Source organism: Mus caroli, unplaced genomic scaffold (genome assembly GCF_978045245.1).
Source record: "Mus caroli unplaced genomic scaffold, Mus_caroli_1 scaffold_11, whole genome shotgun sequence".
Taxonomy (NCBI): Eukaryota; Metazoa; Chordata; class Mammalia; order Rodentia; family Muridae; genus Mus; species Mus caroli.
The window spans coordinates 91,279,233-91,290,297 of NW_028227266.1; the positions used below are offsets into that span (position 1 = coordinate 91,279,233).

General features: G+C 38.9%; 1 protein-coding gene across 2 annotated transcripts in view; it reads left to right on the forward strand.

Annotated features, from left to right (window-relative positions):
* Plscr2 (phospholipid scramblase 2) overlaps positions 1–9,462 on the forward strand; it is a 55,359-nt gene extending 45,897 nt beyond the window's left edge. For both annotated transcript variants that reach the window (XM_021172387.2, XM_085828281.1), the window contains exons 4-7: positions 2,702–2,922; positions 4,310–4,471; positions 6,315–6,476; positions 9,298–9,462. In XM_021172387.2, the coding sequence (XP_021028046.1) occupies positions 2,702–2,922; positions 4,310–4,471; positions 6,315–6,476; positions 9,298–9,351 (599 nt within the window). In that variant the 3' untranslated portion in view covers positions 9,352–9,462. The remainder of the gene's footprint in view (positions 1–2,701; positions 2,923–4,309; positions 4,472–6,314; positions 6,477–9,297) is intronic.
* Positions 9,463–11,065: the final 1,603 nt, after the last annotated feature.

Sequence of the window (11,065 nt, forward strand, 5' to 3'; positions counted from 1 at the left end):
GAGACTTCCACAGAATCTCAGGCAGTGGTTCAGGTTGCAGTGAATGATTCTTTGGAACTGAGATGGAATTCTCTGTAAAAATCTCTGATAATGTCCTCACCATGGAATCTAGACTTTATAGGACTCCGCAGCACTTCCCAGCTAAGCATGGAACCCTGTTGTATTGGAGTTGCTGAGTAGAATATAGGCCAGGTGCCTACAGATCTCACCCTAGGTCCAATGTCTACAGGTGCAAACAGGACCTGAAGAAGCTCCCAGAGCATCATGCTAACTGCCATGGGAGGCAGACCATAGGAGGATGTACGAATTATAGCATTGGCTCTTGATCTGAACATGATAAAAACTTATTTGATATCTAGAATATGTTTTTTAAATTCATACTCATCTCTTTAGAAAGTTCTTTTCCATTTGAAAAATATTAGAACATGCATTATATGGTGCACTTCTGAACTTATTTTTTTCTTTTTTATTGGCTATTTTATTTATTTACATTTCAAATGTTATTCCTCTTCCCAGTTTCCCCTCTGCAAACTCCTTATCCCATCCTCCCTCCCCTCTGCTTCTATGAGGGTGCTCCCCAACCCACTCACCCTTTCACTCCTGCCTCACTACCCTAGTATTCCCCTCCCCTGAGACATCAAGCCTCCACAGGACCAAGAAGCTCCCCTCCCACTGAAGCCAGATAAAGCAGTCCTCTGCTACATATCCATCTGGAACCATGTGTACTCTTTGGTTGGTGGTTTAGTCCCTGGGAGTTCTGGTTGATTGATATTGTTGTTCTTCCTATGGGGTTGCAATCCCCTTCAGCTCCTCCAGTCCTTGCCCTAACTTTTCCATTGGAGTCCCCACGCTCCATCTGATGTTTGGCTGCAAGCATCCACATCTGTATTGGTCAGATTCTGGCAGAACCTCACAAAGGACTGCTATACTAGGCTCCTGTCAGCAACCACTTGGCATCAGCAATAGTGTCTGGGTTGGTGTCTGCAGGTGGGATGGATCCCTAGGTGGAGCAGTTTCTGGATGGCCTTTCCTTTAGTCTATGCTCTACTCTTTGTCCTTGCATTTCCTTTTGACAGGCGGAATTCTGAATTAATATTTTTAAGGTGGGAGGGTGGCCCCATACCTCAACAGGGATCCATGACTATCCATTGGATAAGGTCTCTACAGGTTCTGTCTCCCCTTTGTAGGTTGTTTTGGCTAATGGCTAATGTTCTCCCTGTTGGATCCTGGAAACCACTTGAGTCCCTGGCATCTGGGACTTTCTAGTGGCTACCCCTAGTTCCACCTCTCCCATTGCTATACACCTCCTTTCAAATTCCCGACCCTCTGTATTTTCTTAAGTGGAAGTATTTTAGTTATAAATAATAAAAAATATAAATATTTTTTATTCATTTTCAGCACCTGAGTTTATGACCAGCATTTTTTTTACCTTTATCTTATTGGAAAATAAATAGATGCTACAGATATAATTCTACAGATTTTTATTTCTGTATGCCCAGGACTCAAATGTCCAGTCTCATGCATACTATGCAATTATGCAAACACTGAACTGTCTTTAGCCATTGTATAGATTCCTTCATCCTCCTAGTTTTAATTTTCCAAAGAACTTGAAGGAAACTAGAATCTGTGCAAGCCCTGCTGATCTCACTTTATAGGTTAAAAAAAGAGACTCAGGCACATAATTGAACTGCTATTTGAATTATAGATGGTCTCTCAATTAAAAAAGTAATCTTGAAAGTAATTTTTTAAATCCTTGCAAAAATATTTGTGGTGGGTGTTGATCCCATGCCAATCATTAAGAGACTGCTTCTAAGTCATCTAAGTCTCATGAAAGATAAAAAATGGATCCACGGTGCTACAACTTCAGAAGGACTTTTTCTGTGGGTAAATGTGACTATGTATTGACTCTGTCTCTAAATAAGAGAAGATCCCCGACAATAGCTTTGGTAAGATGACATCTGATAATCTGCATTTATCACCTCTCTGTTTTTAGGGTAAAGGGAACACCAGTAAGGCAAAGTTTGTTTGGTATTGCGATATCATGACAAGGCACTATGAGGAGGTGGTTGAAATCTGTGCTGAGTTGTCAGACACAAGTCTCACACACACCCTTGTTGTGCAGGGCCCACCTCCACTCCTCCAGGGTTCCCGGGGCTCAGTACAATGTTGTGATTCACCTTCCATTTTCAATCTCTCCCATTTTTCATGTGTGCTTGGAGAGTAAGTCTTCCCATTGTTCAAATACAGTGCAAAAGAAAATATGGTTTATAAAACAAAATCTCGACCCAACTAGTTTATTATAGTAATTCACATGAATTGTAAAATATTACCCATTCTTTAGCTTCTCAATAACACATGGAAACGATGCTAGAGAATTGACTATTTATCCACATGTCTAGCACTACTGTCTCTAACCCATGCAGCTGTCCCCTTCCTGAGTTAAACCATATATATATATATATGGTTTTGTTGTCCATGTCTTCCAGAGGTACTCAGTTTTTTCTTAGTTTGCTAGCCTCTTCTCCTTTTCCTTTGCCTTTCTTTCTCTTAGACTTGATTGTCTATATACCTTTTTTTCCCCTTTCCTTGTGCTTCTTAGGATATCATCTAAACTTGGGGTATCTAGATGATATTGTACTACCTTAGGATTTGTGGAGGATTTTAATGTGCTGTTGATTATGAGCTCTGTTTTCTCTTTTAGCCATTTTAGGTTTTGAAACTGCTAACCAATACAAAATCAAGGACATACTGGGACAGAAGGTTTACTATGCCGCAGAAGACTTTAATTTCTTAACACTCAATTGCTGTGGGGCCATTAGACCTTTCACCATGAGGATCTTTGATAACTCAGGTCGTGAAGTCATAACTCTACGAAGACCACTACGATGTGATTGTTGTTGCTGCCCCTGCTGCCTCCAGCAGGTCTGTGAATACTTGCCAACACAGTTTTCAATATAAGTTTATCAAGAATTTCTGCTGAGTTATTGATATTTTGTAAAAAAAAGAAAATGATCCATGAGCCATGTTTTGGCCTTCATTCAACTGTGTAGAAAGGAATATAAACAACTAAGCTTATACTCTTGGGTAATCTCTCCTTTATGAATGAGTAACAGCTCAAACAACAGTTTCTAATGTTCACAGGAAGGCCTTTTGGCCAAATCACTTGTCAAAAATGATCATGACCGGTATGGCCCAAACTAATGGAGCCACATGCCTGAGGATGTTTTAAAATACTGTTCTAGAAACAGAATGCCTTAACAGAAGAGTCAGGAGAATAATATATGTATTCATCTCATAATTTATCTGTTGATTTAGACACTCCACTAAGGGGCAAGGAGAAAAATGCCACCCATATATTTTTTTTTATTTCCTTTCTTTCAATAAACACAGTTAAGTTGTGTTATCTGTAATAAACATTCCTCAGATGGAGCTGCCCTCAGCAAAAGTCCAACTGCCTGTTCCATATCACTTGGTGGCCTATTTATTGCAAACGTGTCTTTCAGAGCAGGCACTAGGACATAGAGATTTTATAGGGTAGCTAGCCTTTGCCTGGATTTCACTTGCCTAGGACCATGTCTGCCTGTGTACCCCAGTCATTCTGTAAGTAATGTCTCTCTCAAACAGAGAGAACATGAAAACAGATATTTGGGGTTTAACATTGTGCTTACACTACTTTGAGAGAGTTTATTAAAGAATTCCTTGGTTTTCCATGCCCTTTAGGCTATGTATAACCCTAAAAGCATAGCAATATCTGAACAGACTGTGTTTGTGTGTTCAATGAACAAAGTACTGCAGTTGAGTAGCAGTATAACATGGTCATGAAGCTTGACTCTCAGAAATGATCCCATCTGAGTCTCCTAGTAAATAAATAGCAGGGCCATGAGTCTAGTGTCCAAAGTTCTTTTCTTATAGAGTATTAGAACTAATAGTTGAAAATGTGTCAGTGATCAGATTTCTGTCCACAGAGATAAGCTACTGTTGATAAACAACTTTAAGAAAGAAAAGTTTGTTAATAATTTAGACAGTCGTTATAAATAGAGATATTAATGAAACATGGAAGCTATCAAGAGTTCAAGTTCCCCCTTCTATGCATTAGCTGGAGACTCTGATGCACATTACTTCACCTTTTTTTTTTTTTTTTTTTTTTTTTTTTGGTATAGTTACTTCCATGAATTAAGAGAAGAAATAGCATTGATCTAATTAAAGGGTGTTGAAGATTGGAGCACTGGTTGTCATTCTAAGTAAATGAAGCCACAAATAGATAATATGATGATAAACATATTTACCAATGTCCTTTTTTCATATATAGATAGAAATCCAAGCTCCTCCTGGTGTGCCAGTCGGTTATGTTATTCAAACCTGGCACCCATGTCGGCCAAAGTTTACAGTTCAAAATGAGGAGAAACAGGACGTTCTAAAAATTATTGGTCCAATCTGTGTGTGCAACATTGGAGGAAGTATAGATTTTGAGGTAACAGATGCAACCATGTCTATTAGATTTTCTTTCCTTATAAACAGAACATATTTTGTACAAAGGTAAAGCTGTATTCGTTGGAGAATTCTGTACAGATATTTTAAAAAAAGAAATAACATGGTCAGAGAAATACTTTATGGTCCAATACAAGGTCAGTGTTTACACTATTAAATGAGAAAAAGGTGTGGTCATCTTAAAAATAGCCACAGTTTCTCTATCGACTATTCTCATTGCTAAGACCAATACCTTTCAAGAAGCATTAAAAGAAGAAGCAATTTTTTGGCTTACAGTTTAAGGGTACAATGCTCCTCAGGCACTGCACAGACCAACATGCAAACAGAACACCCATGTATGTGAAATAGGAATAAGTGGATCTTTTCTAAAAGAAAAAGAGTTAATACAGGTATAGTGCTTATCCTCTGATCATGCGTCACCATGATCTCCTGGTTATTCTTATACTGAATTAATTCATTGGAAAACATGTTCCTATGTTTGCTTCCTGGAGGAATTTTTAAAGCCAAGAGAATTTTTGTCATTTAAACTTGCTGATTCTCTTCACCGAATATGTGATAAAACTTAGACTGATATTTCCCCAGAGAGGGCAAAACCACTCTGAAGCAGAGGGCTATCCTTTCCTGATAAGCCTTCAGAATTCTGCCTCTGTTCTCATGACTTCCTGTCTCTATGCTTACTCTGTCCCAATGCCTGCTGCCCTCGGGAACCACATAGCTTTTTCATTCCTTGTTGTGAATGGCTTTGTGCTGCTTGCTCTCCAGGGAGAGGCTGTCTAGAATGAGGAATGAGTCAGTACTCAGGAGGATTCTTGTAAACCAATCCCCCAATGAATAAAGGAGCCAATCACTGGGCTAGTAGGCGGGACTTCCTGGTTGGACAGAGGAAGAGAGGTAGCAGGAGGTAAGATGTAGCTGATAGAGTTTCCTGGTATCATGGCGGATCCACAAGGATTCACCACTGAAGGAATCAGATTTCAATAAGGCTTACAAGATTAGGTTTAAGTTGTTGTGATCAGAGACCGAGTTACCATTGTTTCTGAACTAAGTTTGTGTTGCATTTTCCTTCACACAGCTGCTCATCTGAGTTTGCCAGCTGTGCACCACAAAGGCCAGGGGGAAATTTGAAGCACAGGGCTGGCGTGGTAGTGACCTGTCAGTGGGTGGAGAGATTTTGGAGCTCTGAGTCAGAGCATCTAGGAGATAAAAACCATAAAATAAAATAAGATAAAAGCCATTGCTCGCCAGTGCCGGGCCAGCCAGGCTGCCAGGGCAGAGGCACAAAGGCGGGAACGTGCCAGTTCTGTATCTTTTTAAATATTTCCCGCAACAATTCCTCTCGTAGAATCCAGTTACATGTACATAAAGCCTTGCCTCCATTGACTTGCAAATCTAGTCACATTCATGGGCGATTCTAAGAAAATATAGGTAACAGAAAATGGAAAAGATCTTACAAGGCATGTATGTATAATGCTTGGAGCAAGTGGTATATGTGGGAGTGTATTAAATATGTTCAAGAAAGACATTCCATACTAGTATGAGTTAAAATAGATCAAGTACATGGGAATGCATCTAGATGTGTGTAAATTTATTTCTATTTTTAGAAACAGTAACAGAACTTAAGCTGGCCTACACTGGGGAAACACTAAAATTTTCATATATAATTCCCCAAATTCATATTTTATGCAGCAACCTTTCAAATGTCTAGTCACATGAGGGCACAATGTGAATGGAGTATTTGTCTCCTGTTATTCAAACCATATTCACTGTTATTTTTCTAGAACTTTTTAAGCTCCTCGTCTTGTTCATTGATTTTGTTTCTAATTCAGATCAAATCTCTTGATGAAGAATTCGTGGTTGGCAGGATTTCCAAGCACTGGTCTGGTATTCTGAAGGAGGTACTGACAGATGTAGACAATTTTGGGATCCAGTTCCCTTTAGACCTCGATGTAAAGATGAAGGCGGTGATGCTTGGTGCTTGTTTTCTCATAGTAAGTCTGGTCTTGTGATTCGGATTTTGGATGGAGTCTCTAGAAACATCTGGAAACAGCTTGGAAGCTGTACACTTAAATATCCCCTCCTTAGTGAGGGAGATGGGAACTGAATATAGTCATATTATACATGTATGAAATTCTCAATGTAAAAATAAGAATACCTTCTTAATTCCCAGTTTTGATGAGGAGGTGGTTCTGAGCCCTAGCTCTGAGGTAGTCTCAGATCCTTCCAGCACTTTGGATTCACAGAGGACATAGTTTCTATCCAAGAAATCCACACAGTTTCAAATGCAAATATACAAAGCTCATCTGTGGAGCAGTTCTGACTTTACAAAGCAAAAAGTTAAATTGAGAATTTGGAGAATTAATACTAGTATATAATAAAACTTGCAGGAATGTAAATATTTTTACTTTGACATATTTTTTAATTAAGTAATTTAATACAACGAAGAATAATAATCAGTAAAACATATATTTAATCAAGTCCCTAGATCTACAGGGAGTATTAAGGATAAAGCAGTGACCCTAGGATTTTTTTCAGGCCTCACATTAAGTTCCAAGCTCAGAACCTGAAGTTTGTTGAACATCCAGAAAATTCTCTCATAACATCAAAGTTCAAGTCTACAGGGACAGATGTATGGTTTCCATCATTACTTATACTTTAGAAATACTTGAGCAATCAAGTCCTCCAATTGTCCAAATATTCTTCCATTGTGCTCTTGGACTTGGAGCAACATGTTGCATTGCATGGGGAATAAAATCTGAAAAGAAAAATGAAAAGACAAAAGGTGTATCCTTACAAATAAAGGATATAGATCCTTCAACAATAAAAATGTCAATAAAAATAAAATGAAGGGGCAGAGAGACTTTAGAGTTGTCAGTTTAATGGGGTTTCTGGACTAACTTTATCAACTTAGTCAAATCTTCCTGTGGCACTCAAGGAAATGTGAACACTTACTGGCCATACAATGCTAAAAAAATTATTGAAATTTTGATGCAATAATGGTATCATGGCTATGAATAAGTTTAATGAAGTGGCTATATTTCAGAAGGAACATGACATGGGATGCTGGCTAATTCTTTGTCAATTTGACACAGGTTAGAGTCATTTTGGAAGAGGGCACTTCCACTGTGAAAATGCCCCCACTAGCTGGCCTCTGGTTGAACCTTTAGTTTTTGACCGTTGAATAAAATGGGAGGGTCCAGATCACTTAGAGACAGTGCCACCACTGGACTGATTGCCCTGAGTTCTATAAGAGGGCAGAATAAGCCATGACAAGCTGGAAAGCAGCACTCCTCCATGGCTTCTGCATCAACTCCTGCCTACAGCTCCCTGGTGTGTTTGAGTTCCTGCCCTGATTTTCTTTAGTGATAGTCTATGATGTAGAACTGTAAACTGAAATAAACCCTTCTTCAAGTTGTTTTAGATCATGATATTTTATCACAGTAATGGTAACTCTAACCAAGACAAGAGGTCCTTCACCTTTGCTTTTATTTATTTATTTATTTATTTATTTATTTATTTATTTATTTATTTATTTTCTTGAGACCCAATATCCCTCTGTAGTCTAAACTTCCCTCAAAGTCATGGCAGTCCTCCTGCCTGAGTCTCCCAAGTGTTAGAATTGCAAGTATCTAGTGCATCCAGGTGAGAGCTTTCTTAATATTTGCTCTTCAATAATGAAAGCAAAGTAAGAGATCTAGGGAATGAAATCACAGATCAGCCAAACATAGTCATGCTACTAATTATAAAACAAAGCCAGGGATTACTAAGATTTTAGGATGCTAGTCTTGCAAATTTCAGATATGATAACTAATCTTTTGACTGACAAATATTCTGTATATACATTTTTGGGGTTTCACAAGATATCTTGATACAAGTATAAATTATGAAATGATCAACATTTATAATTTATTCTTTTGGTAATTTTGGAATATACAATGCAGTGGTATACCTCCAGTCACAGTACCATGTGAGAATTGCATTAATAAATCTTTGGCATCTTCGATACAAGTCTTACTCCCTTGACCCAACTTCTAATCTCAGGCTTAGGCACTACAACTCTAGTCTCCTTACTTAGAATGATGAGCTCAGCAGTATTGCCCTCCATATGTGAGAGAGTATTATATTGCATTCTTCAGCACTGCCTTATTTCAAGTTGTGTCCTATTTTCCAGGTCTATCCATTTTGTTGTTTATGAAAAAATTTTATTGTTATGATGTATATTATCTCATTTATAGTATACACACCACATTTCCCTTTTTGGGGGTTTTTTTGGGGAGGAGGGTCTGGTTTTTGGTTATTGTTTGGTGTCTTGTTTGTCTCTTTGCTTTTAAAAAGGGTCTCACTATGTAGACCAGTGTGGCTTCCAGCTCAAAACTCTACTGAGCTTTGTGAGTTTTCATAATTTGAAAAGTGAAGTATCTTAGGGTTCTCATTGTTGTAAAGAGACACCATGACCAAGGCAACTCTAATAAAGGACAATATTTAATTGAGACTAGCTTACAGGTTCAGAGTTTCAGTCCATTATCATCAAGGCAAGAAGCATGGCATCATCCAGGCAGGCATGGCACAGGAGAAGTTAGAGTTCTACATTTTGCTCTGAAGGGAAACCGGAGACTAGCTTCTAGGCATCTAGGAGGAGGGTCTCAAAGCGCAACCCCACAGTGAAATCCTTCCTCCAATGAGAACACACCTACTCCAACAAAACCATACCTCCTAGTAGTACAGTTTCCTAGGCCAAGCATATTTAAACCTCCATCCGAGGCTATACTTTTATTGCTAGAGACTGACTTTGCTATTTTTCTTCTGGTCTAGGACTTCATGTTTTTTGAAAGCGGTGGAGGCCAGAGACCAAAACTTTTCTGGTAATGAATCACTGTAAGTGTCCTCAAAAAATGTGAAACAGGAACATTGATTGAAACTGAAAGGAAGCATGGTCTTTCATTGAAACCACCTCTGTTGAATTAAACTAAGATATGCAACTCCACTGATGTGTGTTTGGCTTTCCCAATTATTATAGTTTGTTTCCTAGCTCACCAGTTTATAGATGCTTTTATATATTATAGTGAATATTAACTTCTTTTTAAATCATTTTATTCATTTACATTTCAACTGATATTCCTCTTTCCCAGTGAGCCCTCTACCAGCATCCCCAGACCCAATCCCGTTGCTCTTCACTCCCTTCCTCTTCTTATCTGGGAAAATGAACATAAGAGTTTGAAACTTTCCTGTTCCAGTCCTGGTCCTGCCATAAACAAACAAACAAACAAAAAACCCACTTCACAGAAGGGTGATCCTTAACCTGATTCTGTAGCTTCTAAGTTCTATGATGGTCCTTGTGCCTCAATGTACTAATTGGCATCACTGAAAGTTTTTAATTAGTAATGGTATCAAGTTTTAAGCTCTACATAAGAACTGTGAGGGTCTATGTATGAGCAATTTTTCAAGCTAAAATCATAGTAAAAAATGAGAGACAGTCATCTTCATTGTGAACACCAATGATTTTAGCAAACAGGAATTGGCTTAGGACAATAAAGAAAAAATTTGGATGGGTAGGATTTCTGTTCTTTGGTTTTACATTGACATCAAATTCATTCCGAATCCTGGAGCAGACATTGAATCTCCTTTCAAGGGACAGTGAGCTTCCTTTGCAGCTATAATCACATTCCTTCCTTATCTTCAGCACCTAAAATGTGAATGCCATGGAGCAGGGAGGGTGAAATCCAGAACACACTGCAAGTCATTACAACATTAGGCTTGAAGAGAATGCTTAGTTTAAGAGATGAAGGTGGAACTAGAATGCTGACCTTAGGCAACCAGCCACCATGCTCTAACTGTCTGACCACCCTGTGTCCCACAGTTAAGTTCATCAGCTGCCTGCTGTCTATGTATCTGTAGTAAAAGTTCCCCATAAAATTACCTACAATGGAGATTGACTGCTTGCCTGTTAGTGGCAGTGTTTTCAGCTGGTACTATGTTAGCAATTTATTCTACCTCAATAATCAAAAAAAAATCATTGCATTCAACACATGGACAGACATACATGCAGAAAATATTAAGATAGAATTCAGCCGGGCATGGTGGTGCACGCCTTTAATCCCAGCACTTGGGAGGCAGAGGCAGGCGGATTTCTGAGTTTGAGGCCAGCCTGGTCTACAAAGTGAGTTCCAGGACAGCCAGGGCTACAAAGAGACACTATAAACAAGGCAACTTATTAAAAAATGCAATTATTTGGGGGCTTGTTTACAGTTTCAGAGGGTCAGTACATGACTATCACAGCAAAGAGCATGACAGCATGCAGGCATAGTGCTAGAGCAGTATCTGAGAACTTACATTGATCCACAATCAGGAGACAGAGAGTCAAACTGGGCTTGACTTGGGATTCTTTTTTTTTTTATTATTAGATATTTTCTCTATATACATTTCAAATGCTATCCCGAAAGTTCCCTATACCCTCCTCCCGGCCTGCTTCCCTACCCACCCACTCCTGCTTCTTGGCCCTGGCTTTCCCCTGTACTGGAGCATATAAAGTTTGCACTACCAAGGGGCCTCTATTTCCAGTGATGGCCGACTAGGGCATCTT